The 16,885-nt window shown below is 44.7% G+C and overlaps 1 protein-coding gene across 1 annotated transcript in view; it reads right to left on the bottom strand.

Annotated features, from left to right (window-relative positions):
- Window positions 1-5,637: 5,637 nt before the first annotated feature.
- LOC141977634 (sodium- and chloride-dependent betaine transporter-like) overlaps window positions 5,638-16,885 on the bottom strand; it is a 64,758-nt gene continuing 53,510 nt past the window's right edge. The window contains exon 15 of the mRNA XM_074939159.1: window positions 5,638-10,717. Coding sequence (XP_074795260.1) covers window positions 10,556-10,717 — 162 coding nt within the window. The 3' untranslated portion in view covers window positions 5,638-10,555. The remainder of the gene's footprint in view (window positions 10,718-16,885) is intronic.

Genomic DNA, 16,885 nt, shown 5'->3' with positions numbered 1-16,885 from the left:
TACAAGATCTCTATCAAGCATTCTTACAACTACAATACCCACCTGCGGAAGTGAAGAAACAGATTGATAGAGCCAGAAGAGTTCCCAGAAGTCACCTACTACAGGACAGGCCTAACAAAGAAAATAACAGAACGCCACTAGCCGTCACCTTCAGCCCCCAACTAAAACCCCTCCAACGCATTATTAAGGATCTACAACCTATCCTGAAGGATGACCCAACACTCTCACAAATCTTGGGAGACAGGCCAGTCCTTGCCTACAGACAGCCCCCCAACCTGAAGCAAATACTCACCAACAACCACATACCACACAACAGAACCACTAACCCAGGAACCTATCCTTGCAACAAAGCCAGTTGCCAACTGTGCCCACATATCTATTCAGGGGACACCATCACAGGGCCTAATCACATCAGCCACACTATCAGAGGCTCATTCACCTGCACATCCACCAATGTGATATATGCCATCATGTGCCAGCAATGCCCCTCTGCCATGTACATTGGTCAAACTGGACAGTCTCTACGTAAAAGAATAAATGGACACAAATCAGATGTCAAGAATTATAACACTCATAAGCCAGTCGGAGAACACTTCAATCTCTCTGGTCACGCATCACAGACATGAAGGTCGCTATCTTACACCAAAAAATCTTCAAATCCAGACTCCAGCGAGAAACTGCTGAACTGGAATTCATTTGCAAATTGGATACTATTAATTGAGGCTTAAATAGAGACTGGGAGTGGCTAAGTCATTATGCAAGGTAGCCTATTTCCCCTTGTTTTTTCCTACCCCCCCCCCCCGACGTTCTGGTTAAACTTGGATTTATGCTGGAAATGGGTTTCTGTGTGTGTTTTGGGGGGGGGGGGGTGAGAAAACCTGAATTTGTGCTGGAAATGGCCCACCTTGATTATCATGCACATTATAGGGAGAGTGGTCACTTTGGATAAGCTATTACCAGCAGGAGAGTGAGTTTGTGTGTGTGTGTGTTTTTTGGAAAAAAAAAAAGGGGGTGGGGTGAGAAAACCTGTATTTGTGCTGGAAATGTCCCACCTTGATTTTCATGCACGTTGTAAGGGGAGTGGTCACTTTGGATAGGCTATTACCAGCAGGAGAGTGAGTTTGTGTGTGTGGTTTTTGGAGGGGGGTGAGGAGGTGAGAGAACCTGGATTTGTGCAGGAAATGGCCCACCTTGATTATCATACACATTGTGAAGAGAGTGGTCACTTTGGATGGGCTATTACCAGCAGGAGAGTGAGTTTGGGGGGGGGGGAGGGTGAGAAAATCTGGATTTGTGCTGGAAATGGCCCAACTTGATGATCACTTTAGATAAGCGATTACCAGCAGGAGAGTGGGGTGGGAGGAGGTATTGTTTCATGGTCTCTGTGTGTATATAATGTCTTCTGCAGCTTCCACAGTATGCATCCGATGAAGTGAGCTGTAGCTCACGAAAGCTCATGCTCAAATAAATTGGTTAGTCTCTAAGGTGCCACAAGTACTCCTTTTCTTTTTGCGAATACAGACTAACATGGCTGTTACTCTGAAATACTCACCAATGTTTGTGAAGTCCTTAAATCAGGTTTGTAACAGTGAAGGAACAGTCTGCCGGTTTTCAAAAGTCCCTCTGGTAACTTTCAAAAGATTGAAAGGTCCTCAGTCCATAGTTCAAAACACTCCTTTAAGTTGTAAATCCTGTCCAGAGAACTGGAGCAGGAAAGAGGCAAAATGGAGATGTCTCAGATGTCTTTTATATTCTCTGCCATGTGCATGGAAATTTAACTATCCCAAACAAAGCCCACAGCCCTTGTATATGGAAAGTTACTGACAAAGAGGGAGTCTGAAGTCACATGTCCACATCAAATGCCCCTATATGTTTTGCTAAATCATAGGGGTGGCCATTGGCTCCTTGCTGTCTGAGACGTCCTCAGGAACAGTTATCTGGAGAGCTGATTCTTCTTAGTGGCCCATCAAGCTTGACTAGTCCATTCACAATGGACTGGTGAGACTGGATATAGACTACCCTGTGGGTGTCACTCCAAGAACAAACACATCTGAGATACAAATACATCACCAATAGTCAGAACGTCAGATTCAGTGATGATACATGGATTTAACCAGAATAATCATACTTGACAGACTAACTTTTCCATTGATACCTTACATGATATACTTTGTACAAGATTTGTTGCAATTATATAATAAAGAGATCAATAATATTATAAATGGTCACCTATCTTTTATACAGTGTCACAATATCCCCATGGTTATAGCTGCCTGTTGTGTCCTGCATAATATCTGTGAGACAAAGCGGGGAAAGTTGCTGCCAGTGGGGAAGTGGTGCAGCTTTTGGCTGACTCTGAACAGCCAGGCACAAAGGCCATTACAAGAGCCCAACATGAAGCTATGCAATTAAGGGAGGCTTTGAATGAGCACTTTAAGGTCATTCTCAGCAGTGTGCACTCTTGGAATGTTCACATGTCTGAATATTAGGGTGCTGTTAGGAATTGTCTGTGCTGTACTTTTATAAATAGGACTAGGTATTTTAGTAAGCCTATGAATTATGTGGCACTTGCTGTACGTTTACAAGTACTCTTTGCTTCCTCAAAGGAAATCTGCGCAACCCTCAAAAGGCTAGCCTGGGAATTAAATTCATAACGTTGCTAGACACTTAAAACCATGGACTCAACAGGGACACCAGTTCTATGGCTCATTATAACAATTTGTAACATACCCCACTGCTTGCTAACCTTTAATTGCCTACTTCAAACCCCTTATGCATAACAATGTAACCCTCAATTGCCCACTTCTTTTCAAGTGGCCTCCTACAACTTGCATTACCCCTTTTACTTAACAATCTGTTCCAACTTGTATTTAGCTCAGGCACTCTAATTTCCTTCCCCACACCTGAAGAGCACCTCTGTGGAGCTTGAATGCTTGTACTTTCCATCAACAGATGATGGTCCAATAAAAGATATTACCCTACCTACCTTGTATCTCCAATAGCTGTGTTTTGTTAACTTGTGGATGAGCTGGGCGCCATCATTACGTGTAAAGACTGTAGGGAAAATGCATGTACACACTTACGCAAATTCTCTTCCCCATCCTCAGGCTCATTCATGTTTACCTGGCAGGACTGTCTTCTGTGATGGAGTCTCGAACAAGTCCTGGCTCACAGCCTCGCTGGAGTTCCTTGCTAAGTCTCTCCACTCCTTCTCCTCACTTTTCACGGGTGGGGTCTCTAGCTCAAGGTCCTCTGAGGTATCCACAGTGGCCTATGGGTTTCTGGTGGGGTCTATTCCAAGTATGACAGGCAGTTTAATAAAAAAGCAGCAGATCTGCAGGGCACCACCAGATCTACTATTGGCCTCTCTGGCCTTTTGGTATTCCTGGCAAAGTTCCTTTGTTCTCATGCGGCACTGCTGCTGATCCCTGTAATACCCCTTCATCCCCTGTGCAATCTGCTTGTAGATGTCCATGGTGCTATGGCTGTGCTTGCAAAGCCTCTTCTTCCTACAGGCTCAGGAGATCCACCATCTCTTGTCTACTCCATGCAGGATTGCGTCTAGTGTGTGGAGCCAGCATGGTGGGCAAACAGGAAAAGGCATTTCAAAAACACACAGGGAACTTCCAGGTGGGGGGCATTGGAGTTTAAAATTGTGATCAGAATGCTCCCTGTCACAGTGGAGCTTTGTGGGACAGTTGCTAGGGGACTATTAGGGTTGACACAGATCATACAGTTTACACTTGCACTGCATTGACCTCAGCAGGTCAACCATGGCTGCACGCTGTTGGGGGAGGTAATTTTACTGAATCAACCAGAGACAAATTTGAGCATAGACACAAGTATAAAGAGGTCAATGCAAGACAACTTACATCAACCTCACTTTGTAATACAGACCAGGCCTGGGACACAGAAAGGAGAGGTAGCCTCAGAAGAGACCAATGAGAGCGTAACTAACACCTTCAACAAAGCATGGGAGCTCAGATTTTTGGACATTTAATTGCGAGAGCTAAAACTTTGTGTCAGCTACTAATAAAGCATGAGCTTGCGAACACGACCAAACTGAATCTACTCAGTAGCTGGCTGACCCATTGCAGCCAGTGGCACTGAGTTTAGTCAGAGCAGTGGTGTGCCACGCTCTCACGTACTACAATACATCTTCTCTGTAGCATCTGGTGCTGGTCACTGTCAGAGACTGGCTCATGGACTAGATGGACCACTGTTCCGCTCCAGCCTGGAAATTTCTATGTTCCTAAAAGGTGGTAACCCCGCACACGCACACACTTTCCCCTGCATCGGATGCAACCAAGCCTTATAGTGGAAACTACTGTAGTTCTGAGAGTCTCCAGGAGAGGAAAGTACAGCGACTGCCTTTCATAAGCACTTTAACAGTTTCTACAGGAGTGGTCACCAACCGGTAGATCGTGATCAACTGGTTGATCCTGGAGCCTCTGACAGTCTATTGCGATGTCCAACCACTAAAAGTCCAGCAGTGCAGCGGGGCTAAGGCAGGCTCCCTGCCTGCCCCCAGCCCCACACTGCTCCCAGAACTGGCCAGCACGTCCCTGCAGCCCTTGGGGGGGGGCAGGGGTCTCCGCGTGCTGCTCCTGCCTGCAAACACCAGCCCCACAGCTCTCATTGGCCGGGAAGGGAGAACTGCGGCCAATGGGAGCTGTGGGGGCTGTGCTTGCAGGCAGGAGCAGTGCGCTGAGCCATGTGCCCCCACTCCAGGGGCTCCTGGGACATGCTGGCCACTTCCGGGAGTGACGTGGGGCCAGGGCAAGCAGGGAGCCTGCCTTAGCCCCACTGCACCCCCGACCAGGAGCTGCCTGAGGTAAGTGCCTCCGGGCAGGAGCCCGCACCCTTCCCAAACCCCAGCCCCTCCAGGACCCAGCACCCCGTACCCCCTCCTGTACCCCAGACACCCTCCTGCACTCCTCCCCCTGCCCCAGCCCTGAGCCCTGTCCCAGACCCAGCATCCCATACCCCCTCCTTCACTCCAACACTCTGCCCCATCCCAGAGCCCCCTCCTGTACCCAACCCCCCTCCCAGAGCTTGCACCTAACCCCCTCCTGCACTCCAACCCCTTGCCCCAGGCTCAGCCCAGAGTCCCCTCCCAAACTCCAAACCCCTTGGCCCCAGCCCAGAGCCTGCATCCCCTCCGAAACCCCAACCCCTTGCCCCAGCCCAGTGAAAGTGAGTGAGGGAGAAGAGCGAGCAATGGAGGGAGGGGGGGATTGAGTGAGTGGGACGGGCCCTCGGGGAAGGGGTGGGGCAGATCCTGGGTTGCACTTAAATTCAAAAAGTGATATTGTGCATAAAAAGGTTGGAGCCCACCGTTCTACAGCATGTCACAAGGAAGGGTAACACTGAGCAGCCCATGGCTGACTCTGCATGGGAACTGCATCCATATCTCTGGGGGAATTCCTTTCCTTTCTACATGACTCCCCATGCTGAGGCTTGACAAACCAGAACAGACAGCTCCAAAAATAAATGTCCTCCTTTGCAGAAAAGACTTGCAGGTAGGGGATACAGAATGGTGCCAGTACTCCAAAGCAATTGAGGGTTTAGGATATATTGGTTTATTTTTTTTAAAAAGTGTTGCAAGAATTGGTCCTGCTGCCCCCTTCTCCCCAGGGTGAATTCTGCTTCCTTGACAACTGGCACTATGGCAAACGAAGCATAAAATGACAGAAAAATTCAGTAGGAAACCAGTAACACGAGTTAGTAAAAGGTCACACCTCCTTCCAGTGCCCAGGACAATGAACTGCAGGTTTCTTCATAGGCTGAGGAGAGAAGTCTCATCTATAGGTTGTCCCCTATGGCTAGTGAAGAGTGGCTAATAAAAACGAACTTAAAACTCAACCAATCAGGCATTTCACCAACTGGAGATTAACCTTAACCCCTCTGATTGTCACTCAGGGGTTGCACCAACTACGGGTATTGAGCCCAGGCTTCCTGGTTAACTCCTGGTGCTGGATCAGCTAGGGACTGAACTCAGCTCCCCACCCATCTCCATCAAGTTCTATCAGCAGGGCATCCAGATGGATTATCGAACAGGAGCTCCACTAGCTGGAGATTAAACCCTTCCACTCACCTACCTATGTGCACAGACAAGAACAGTCTGACGAAACACCTTTATTTTTTAAGAGTATTGTTCAGTACAGAGTCTTCCAAAATATACACAAGTCTATGAGAAACAAATAAAAATATTGCACATGGGGGTGTATTCTGTGCATACAAGTGCTGTAAGCCAACTTTTAAGGAGGGAATTTTCTGCTAACAAACACCCCTCCCCCCAAACTCTGAAATTAGGGAGCTTTCCCCAACACTTCTGAAGTAACTGGATGGAAATGAGGAGTAGCCAGCCTCCTGATGGGTGGATCCCTACCAAACAGCTTGCTCTGTCACTGTGTTCCTCTCTCTCCATGGTCCCCTCCGACAGCAGAGCACAGTAATTTGTGCTGATGGACTCGGAACTCTCTACATTCAGCAGAGGATATGTCAAATGTACAGCTGAGTGCCCACCTCTCCCTCTGCTGCCCCTGCCAATGGATCCTTGCCTTCTGCTGCAGAATACCCTGTTAGCTGGGTCCCTAGCTTACAGGCTCCATCTTTACAGTAGGAAGAAAGGTGTTAACTCAAGTCAGCTAACAGGTGATAACTAACAGATGGTAATAGCCTGGTGAATGCAAGCCAGTTTGCAGTTTTCACACGAGTCAGAAGGTCTAGGTAAAGACTATCGGGGAGGTTAGTTTTTAACTTAACCTGCTAGCTCATGGGAATACCACAGACTTCTTTGTCCACACTAGGATTTTACCTTGAGTTAGTTCACTCGAGTTAAGAACACACCTTTTTCTCATGGTGAAGACAAGACCCCAGATGTAACCTCATAACAGATCTCCCATGAACAGATGAGTGTGTGAGGATGCGGGCTGAGCGAAGTTTTTCCAATCCTATAAAAGCCCATCCCCTTTTCTGATTCAGTACCCATCTCTACTAATGCAGGGGAAATGGGGCGTTAACTCCTTCCAGCACTGCCACAAAGTAGATCTGGTCAACAAACTAACAAAACACTTTTGAAAATTTCACTAATATTTTAGTTTAGAAGTTGGGTGTGTTGTTTGTGGGGTTGGTTTGGTTTTTAGAAGAACTGTTTTTGTTTATTTCTTGAAAATGTTGGTGAATTTTTTTAAGCAAAAATTTATGGGGTTTGGCTTTTCAGTTTCTCTCTTTTACCCCCGTTTCACCTCCTTTCCTTCCTCTTTTCCATTTTGCCACTGGAATGGGAAAAGGAGGGGGAAAGAGAAACAAAAGGATGAAAAAGGAAGGAAAGGGGAAAAGGAAAAACTGAACACTTCTTGGTTTTAATAAAAAAATCAAAATTTTATTTAAACACAAAAGAGATCATTTTCATTTCACCCTCTGACTTCTTAAACCGGAGCTGCCTGAACTTGAAAGTGGCGCACCAAGGTCTGCCTACTGGTGAATAGAGAAGAACCATTTCCTCACAGGTGATATTTCTGTTAATACAACCCCACACTTATGCCAACAAGACTCAGCTCAGAATCTGACCCTTGGTCTCTGTGCAAACATGATCATTTATCAAGTGTTTCCATAGCCCCCTCACCATTGGATCTGAGCACCTCACATACATGAATGAATTTATCCTCCCAACACACCAGGGAGGTTGCAAGTATTATTATCCCTAGTATTTTACAAAATGAAGCACAGAGACTTTTAAGTGACTTCCCCCCGGACACAGAAGGAGTCTGTGTCACAGCCTGGAAGTGAACTCCAATAGCCTGAGTCTCACCCCAGTGCCTGAGCTACAAAACCAACCTTCTCCTTCTGCCACTTGAATTAGTGGAGAGAGAGTAAAATACATGCTATCCTCTCTAGTACTGTACCACAGTCTTTCAAGCAAGGATGCAAGAAAAACTGCTGAAGCCTAAAACTTGGAATTAAAAAACAAAACTGTCCTAGGGATAATCCTGCGAGCACTTGTGCTCCGCTGGGAGGGGGCGGGGGAGAGGTAGTAGTGGAAATAACAATAGAGCCGTTATAAGCAATTGAAACGTTCCCTTCTGAGCATGCTCAGTGGGCATCTGCTCAAATTTTAGCAGTCTGATAAAGCTCTGCTGCCTTTGACATTGCACTTTGCACAGTCTTCCAGGCTGGCCACAGCTGCTGCGCTCAGACTGTTGTTAGGGCAATCTGTATGAGGAACATTTGTCTTATTGAAACTCACACAGCAACCCTGCAAGTAAAAGCCAAAAAAGTATAAACACAAGGGAAGGAGAAAATAGTGAACACAGGAAACAATTGATCTCATAATTTTCAGGCCATTCCACAACTTTCCTGCCTTCTGCACATTCTAAAGTTTCTTTTTTACAGAAACCTGTTTTCATTGCAAAAAGGACAGCCATCACAATGACCCAGATGCGATGCTGGCCTGCTGTCCACCCGGACTTGCCAAAAATTGTCTCCAACCAAATTTCCACATCTTCCAACCACTCATCTCCATGAAGTGTGAATGCTGACACTTAACTGGGGCCATTTAAATGTTACTTGCACCAGCAATCAATCTTTCTTTCTTTTTTAAAAGAAAGGAAACTAAACACAAAAAACTCTGCTAATTCAGCAATAAGGCTGCACAGTGACATTCACAAGAAGAGCAAAAGCTAAGGCCCCAACGGCAATATAAATGCAACTGCATTGCACACAAGAGGCATGGATTTTCCACTCACATTCATCAGTGTTAGTGTTTTACGCCCACTCAGCACAGGTGTCGATGACTACACAGGTTATGTCTACGTGGTTGCTGGGAGTGAACCTCCCAGACAGACCTCACACTAGAGCATTAAAAATAGCAGTGTGGATGTTACTGCACGGGCAAAGACTCAGGCTAGCCAGCCAAGCTTGGGCAGGAATGAAATAGGATCTAAGATTGGCTGGCTAGCCTGAGCCTCCGCCAGTACAGCAATGTCCACACTGCTATTTTTAGCGCACTAGCTTCAGCCCCACCAGCACGCGGTCTCTCCCCGTGGGCTGTGAGCCTTGCTCCCAGCTGCAGTGTAGACATATTCACAAAGTGCAGTGCAATGGAGAACCAGTCCCACAGTGTGTAGTATTTGCTCTTCTTTTTCCGGTTAAGTGTGTGCTTCAGTTTAATAGGCTATTATGTCACACGGTCTATATACCAATATTCATGCCATGGAGCTGAAGTAATGTGGCTGATGGGCCCTTAGCTTCAGCTTTTCCTGTGATTTTAACTGTGCAGCCTTGATATACAACTATGTAGTTTTTGGCATTTCAGTTTATAGCTGTTCCGTTTGAATTCACAGTCTCCATAGGAGACGGTCATGTGAAACTGTATCAAATGCCTTATTCAAGTTGAAATACCTCCAGTCCCCTGCATTCCCTTCGGGCATTAACTTGTCAAAGAAAGATTAAGATACTTTGGTATTACTTTTTTCTGATTAATTCATCTTGGCTATTTGTCGCCTTACTATTTATCATGTATTTGCCTGGAGGCGCTCAGGTTTTGAGCCTGATCGTACTTTGTGCAGTCATTTACACCAGGGCAAAGTGGTGTAAAAGGCTGTCATTCTGATGTGGTATCACTTGCCCTGGTGTAAATGATGCCACAAAGTGCAGTGTGGCAGGGAATCAGGCCTCTATTCATTGTTCTAGCCAGCTGCAGGTAATGCAGTTTAAACCTTCTCGTGTGTAATTCCTGGAGCCCCTTTTGGCCCCTACGTTCTATGTTTACTCTCAACCAGTATTGTGGGACCTCCCCTGCACTCAGGCTCTCCCCAAAAGAATCGCCAGCTCTCTGCTAGCCTCACACTCTTTAGTATGAATTTCACCAGCCCATTTCGATTTGAATTAGCACAAGTTACCCAGATATCCTTCAGCCTGTTCCATCCTGAGTCTGCCTTGTGGTCTCTCCCTTTCCTCATTAACTATGATTATGTTAAGTATCCTGTCACTCACCAAATACTCGCCAAATACCTACTCAGCACTGCAGCCTCTTTAGTATGTGATTGGCTCTCTCTCTCTGCTATGTAGGTGACCTACCCATGCACTTTCTTATGTCAGCCTCCTGCTCTTCATGTACTTATAAACCATTTTACTTGTTCCTTTTGCTCACACCCCCTCATTTTGTGCCTTTGCCTTCCTGACTTTACTTCTGAACCTCTCTACTGCTTGCAATTTCTTTTCCCCATTATTTTATATCTACTGTTCCTTTTTTTAGTGTCAGGGCTCGAAAGCGCCTCTGGTGAAGCCACATTGCTCTTTCCCAGGTGCAAAAGGAGAGAGCTGTCCTAGGGGTGTCAAAAGAACTGCCGTCCCAAGTCTGTGTAGTTAACTACCTGATAAACTTGGGGAGGGTGAAGGATGTCCCAGAGTCACTGACTAGGATGGCTCTGTCTCAGGTGTGCAGGGGAGAAATGAAGAGTACATTGTCCCAGGTGTGAAGAGAAGCAACCTCAGGAATGAGAGGGGGAATCACTCCAGAATGCAAAGGCGAAATCCTTTCCCATATTCTTTACAAGTGGGCTTCCTTCTCTGTGGTTATGAGCACTTCCTTGGCTGACGGAGATGAGATCCTGTATTCTGCTTTGGGGCTCTCCCATGGTTCAGACACACAAGCCCGGTGCTTCTTTGGCTTAGGCAAGTCCTCCGCTGGGGAAGTGAGTTGCTTTAGCCTCTGCAGAGAGACAGGCAGACAGAGGGAATCTCTGTTAATTAAACTGGTAAACAAACTGACACCCAATAGCAATCCACAGTAATTGCTGTGGGCAAAGGCATATTAGAGAGCTAATCCTCTCCACTTTCCATTCCTCTCCTCCATCTTCTCTCTCTCTCACAAACACACACAACTTTTCTGATCTTTAGCCATTTCTCATCTATGATTATTCAACCTCCAGGCTTACAATGTTGCTCTTTGTTTACATTTTGGGACATGTATCACAAGGTGCACTAGAGGTGTATTTATGGGAGGAGGGACGGTCTTCTGTTTAAGGCACAGGAGTGGGAATCAGTACACAAGGGTTCTATTCTTGGTTCTGTCTCACATCTTCAGTGGCCTCAGAGAAGCCCCTTATGACTTAATTTTTCTGTAGTGCTGAGTAGTCACACCTTACGCTGACTGCAGTGGGAGTTGTGGCTCCTCTGAACTCATCCAATTCTGAGGGCTGATAATAAAGAAGTGCTGCTCAGTCAAAGATCCAGTTCAAATCAATAGAAAATCAACATCTTCCACTCTTTGTAACCATGTCATCAACTGTAAAACAGGGTTACTAATACTACCCTCCTTACAGGGGTCCTGGGAGGCTTTCATTAGAGGCTGTGCCATGCTTTGTGATAATTGGATGGAAGACACTAGGTAATATCATCCCACTGCACACACCTACCCACAGAGCAGCTCCATAGAAGGTTATGCTTTTAGTTATTGATCTCCCCCAGTCCATGTTTCTAGCATTCGTCTCATACCCTATACCCTCCTGAGACCCTGAACTCTCTGGGACTACCACAAAGAAGTGTTTCTCAGTGGTTTCCACAGACTCATTGAGCATCAAAACATTTCTCTAACAGACACTGATATTCATAGCTACATGTGTCTTTCTACTCAGACTGACTGGCTCAGCACACACCACTCATCTGATCACATACTTACAGACCATATCACAAACAGGGCTGAGCAATTAACTCATTTATGTAACTAATTTTGATGCTCTCTCTGTGAATTGCCTGCCAACAGATTGTTATTTTCTCTAATTTATTCAAAAATATTCATCCAGTAATTTCTGGCATAGTTCTTGGCCTGTAGCTTGTTTGTGATTCCATGTTTTGAGCTGTTTTTAACTGGACACATAATGTAACAATGTGTTCCCTGATTGGCCCAGTGGAACTCTGGGGGTCAGCTTGCTGGTGTGAATAGTCACAATTACCAATTAGAAATTTGCTTTCCATGAATATACTGCAATATTCACTTTAAATAGAGTATGCTGTTCCTTAGAGCTCTGCTGCCAGTACATTCATTTCTTAAAATATTCATAGGCAGTGAATTAAAGAGGGGCACAAACACAGTCAGGTAGACTCCGTTTCAAAATTAGAACAAATATTCATAGAGGATTTTTCTTTCTCTCTTTTATTGGGAGGTGTGGGAAAGGAGGTTGACAGAATATGCTCAGTTTTAATCACAGACCCCTTCCTGCATTTCCAAACCATGTCCTTGGAAGCTTCTTTATAAAGATAGAGTTAAAAAGTCCATGGAAGTTATATCTGACATTATATAAAGTGAGAGGTAAACAAAAAATCCCTCATCTGTACTTGACTAAATCAGTCACCTGAGCACATCATTAATTAGCACTAATGCATCATAATAAAATACTTGGCACCTACAGGAACTTTTTGGCAGTAGATCTCAAAATGCTTACTAAAGGGGGGTAAGTATCATTCCCATTTTACATCTGGGGAAGTTAAGGCACAAAGGCCCCATCTACCTTTAATATCAGACAGTTTAACATCTTTCATGTGTAAGCTGGTTGTGTTGTAGACTAGGTAGCTGAAGTCTTGTCTATACACAAGTTTTACCACTTTAATTATATCGGTCTCATTAACGCAATAACCACCCCTCAAGTGTGAGGACAGCTATAGTTTCCACAGACACTGCACCTTGATGTGGTGCATATGTTTGTGTGCTCCAGGTACCCTGAGAGCTATGCTGGCAGGTGCAGAACTCCTGGTAGGGTCACCCAAGACAGAAAGGTGAAAGGGTATGAGCCAAACTAAAAGCAGTCCACTGGTCCTCACAAAAAATGCTCTCTGTTACAGAAACAGCCTGAAGACAAGATGAATCTGTCACAGATTTGCAAATACACATATCAACTGTGGAGAACCATGATGTGCTGGATGTAAGACAAAATAGTACTGATCAACCAGCAAATCTGGCTGACATTCTGATGCTGGAGAATCAAATCTGCAAGGGAGTTTTTAATCTGAAATGGGGTATCTTCACAGCTAAAACTAAGTCAAGAATTGGGAGCTGGAATGTTAGATCACTTCGGAGCACAGGTAGACTGACACAAGTTATCAGGGAAATGAAAATCTTTGACTTAAGTATACTTGGACTAACTGAGATGAGGTGGACTGGACCTGTCTAATTATCATTGGAAAGCATGATTGAAGAGATGATAAACATTGGGAAGGTTAAGTTTAGCAAGGAAGCTTCTACAGCACTGAAGGAATGGGTACCTGCATATTCAAGAATACTGACTGCTCGCTTTATGACAAACCAAGCAAAAGTCACACTTGTTCAGTGTTATGCACCTAACAAATGATTGCGATGAACAAAGCAAAGACTGTTTCTGTGAAAGGTTGCAGAGCATCCTTGGCAAGATCAATAAATACGATATTGTTATCTCTATGGGAGATCTAAATACACAGGCTGGTGATGATAATACTGATCTGAGCATGTTATGGGCAGACATGGCATATTAGAACAGACTGACAATGGAATTTTTTTTTTTTTAATTCTGTGCATTCAATCTATGCATTTTCACACAAGGAAAAAAAAACTGATGTGGAGATGAAATGATGGCTTCACCCAGAAACAGCTTGATCATGGTTCCTTTAGTAGGTGCTAGAGATCATAGTTGGACACCAGGCTGTATATGAGTGCTAGTATCAGAAGTGACCACCATCTTGTTATTGGGACAATCAAAATGAAACCAAAGAAAGTAGCACCACTCAAGGCAGAAGGTATGTATGATACTAGAAAGTTAGTATATCCAACAGTGAAGGCACATTTCAAGATGCAATTTAGCAATAGATTTAAAGAGTTAAAGACACAGATGGATGACACAGAAAAACAATGGCAGTTTTTCAAAGAAGCAAGTGAGGATGCATCCAGGACTACCATGCGGGATGAGACTATCTAAGAGAGAAGAATGGCTCCAACTAAATACATGGAAGCTAGTTGAATAGAGGAAAGAATTAAAGAAGAGAAATTAACAATGAGACAGCAGTAAAAGAACTATTCTGCAACAATATGCGGACAAGAGACAAGGAAGATTAGCCAGAAGAGATCATAGAGAATGGATGGAAAATAATGCAAGAGACACTGAGGAGGCACATAGGAGAGAAAAAATAATGAGGAGTCCTTGTGGCACCTTAGAGACTAACAAATTTATTTGGGCATAAGCTTTTGTGGGTTAGAACCCACTTCATCAGATGCAGAATGGTCTGGAGAAAGGACACCCGTCCAAAAACTGGAGAAGAGGTGTTATCTGCAAAATCCCTGAAAAGGTAGAACAGCTTATTTGCGATAAGTAGAGAAGGGTGACACTCCTAGCTGTACCTGGGAAAGTGTTTTGTATTATCATTTTGAATAGGATGAAAACTGCTATTGATAAAGTACTCAGGGAAGAACAGGTTGGATTTCAATCTGGTAGGTCATGTTTGGAACAGATTTTCACCTTGAGAAGACTCATTGCGAAAGGCTTAGAATACCAGAAGATGATACTTTTTAACATCCTTGATTTTATGAAAGTATTTGATAGCATGCACAGAAAAGCCCTCTGGAAGATCTTGAGACACTATGAAATTCCAGCAAAGACTGTTAATTTGATAAAAGCTTTGTATGACGAGGCTGCATCAGGACCGAAAGTAGAGAGACAGAATGGTTTAAGAGTGTTACTGCCAGGTTGCATATTAATATTGCATATTAAGGCCAGGTTGCATATTTTCCCCAATTGTCTTCTGTATTGTCATAGACTTTGTGATGATAAGACTAACAGCTACTGACGAGAACACTGGTATTGTTTAGGCAAGAAATAGGCTGCAAGACTTAGATTTTGCAGACAATATAGTCATGCTGGATACCAACTGGGATGGAATGAAAAGACTCTTTATGAACCTAAAAGCAGAAGCAGCCAAAGTGGGACTTCATATCTGTATGCAGAAGACCAAAATCATGGAGATAGGTGAGAATGCTACCAACACAGGCAGATGTCAGAGTAGCAGCCGTGTTAGTCTGTATTCGCAAAAAGAAAAGGAGTACTTGTGGCACCTTAGAGACTAACAAATTTATTTGAGCATAAGCTTTCGTGAGCTACAGCTCACTTCATCAGCTGCATGAAGATGCAGGCAGATGTGTGATTGATGGAGAAGAAGAGTTAATGACTTAATCTATTTTGGAAGTACAATATCTGCTAATGGCCATCTCACTACAGATGTGAAGGCAACAATCTGCAAAGCCAGTGGATCATTTTCCCATGTGTCCAACATCTGGAAGAGTAAGACACATCTACACACGAAAATGAGATTGTACAATTCTATTGTGCACCCAGAAACATGGCAGATTGCGGAAGTACACAAGAGGATGCTGAAAGCACTCCACAAACACTGCTTAAAAAGAATCTAAGGAACTCACCAGAAAGATCATGTAACCAATGTGGAAGTATTGCATCGCATGGGTCAGCAGACTGAGGACTCAGTGATTCATGGATGCTAAGGCCAGAAGGGACCATTATGACCATCTAGTCTGACCTCCTGTATAACACAGGCCATAGAACTTCCTAGAATTTATATTTTAGAAAAACATCCAATCTTGAATTAAAAATCATCAGTGATGGAGAATCCACCAGGACCTTTGTGATCAGACAGAGACTGCTGTGGTGGTTTGGCCATACCATCAAGCTACCCCATGGCAGAAGCACAAGGTATGTCTTAAATTGGATTCTTTCTGGGGGGGGGGGAAGAAGGCAGGTAGGACAATGAATGACTTATTGCAGGATGACTGAAAATTATGTTGCCATCATGGAGACTACACATGATTGAGTCAAATATCTTGCTCTGGACAGAAGGCAGTGGGGAAAATGGCTTGCCTCCTGTGCCACTAGGCTCAGGTGTTAAAGCTAAAAGCCAAGAACAGTTACACGAGTATAAAAGTGCTTATACAGTCTAGCTTATTGCCGTGTGGGAAGGGGATTAAGGTATACCCACAAAAGGCACCTTTATACCAATATAACTGCATTCACATTAAGGGTTGTACCAGTATAATAACCCTAACCGAAATAGCTATACTGCTACAAAATCAGCGTAGACTAGGCCCAGGCGTTAAGGGCCTTTCCAACTGCATAAAGCTGGTTCAGCAGATAAAAGCACCCCTGTGCAGAGAGGGCCAGTAAAGCCAAGGCACTTGCCTAAGTACACAGATGTAGTCAATACTGGAAGGCAGGTTTCCTGACTTCCAGTGCTGTTTCCAATCCAGGAGGCTGCATTTCTTGACTGTCTTCTCTGCCTTCCTCCCTTCCCCATTTGCTCAAGGCTTTTCCCCCCTTCTCTTCTGAATAGGGCTTTGCCTTGTAACTCATTAGGCACCTGAGGTGGGCACTAATCAGCACTGGCACACAGCCTGTCACTTCTAATTAAGTTACAGTACCTAGCCAGTAAATAAGAGCCTCATGGGCACAGATTCACCTTCCCTGGGGTGTCAGAGCTGGAAAGGACATTGTGAGCCCAGTTTTTTCCCTGATGCAATAGTACTGCAGGGTTCTTCTCTCCACTCATCTCATGTACCGAGATTTGAATAACTCCCCCCAGCTCCCCAGAGTTACATTCCATCCTCCCCAATTCATTTACGTTTCCATCAGCCTGAGCTGTCATTCAAACTGGGACAAACAGGGGGAGAGATTGTGCTTCCCCGGTCTACACAAGGAAGTAACCCAGTGTGTATGGACCTTGGAATAGGGGGTGGCCGTCTCCATGGCCCCATTCCCCTGACACATGCACATCTTAGAATCTTGCATAAGGCTCTCCACAGGCTCAGGATCCCTGTGATGGAAGAAGAGGGGATTGGGCAGGGAAAAGG

Source organism: Natator depressus, chromosome 1 (assembly GCF_965152275.1).
Source record: "Natator depressus isolate rNatDep1 chromosome 1, rNatDep2.hap1, whole genome shotgun sequence".
Lineage (NCBI taxonomy): Eukaryota > Metazoa > Chordata > Testudines > Cheloniidae > Natator > Natator depressus.
Note: the sequence above shows the minus strand (reverse complement) of the source record. Positions and strands in the feature narration are given on the sequence as shown.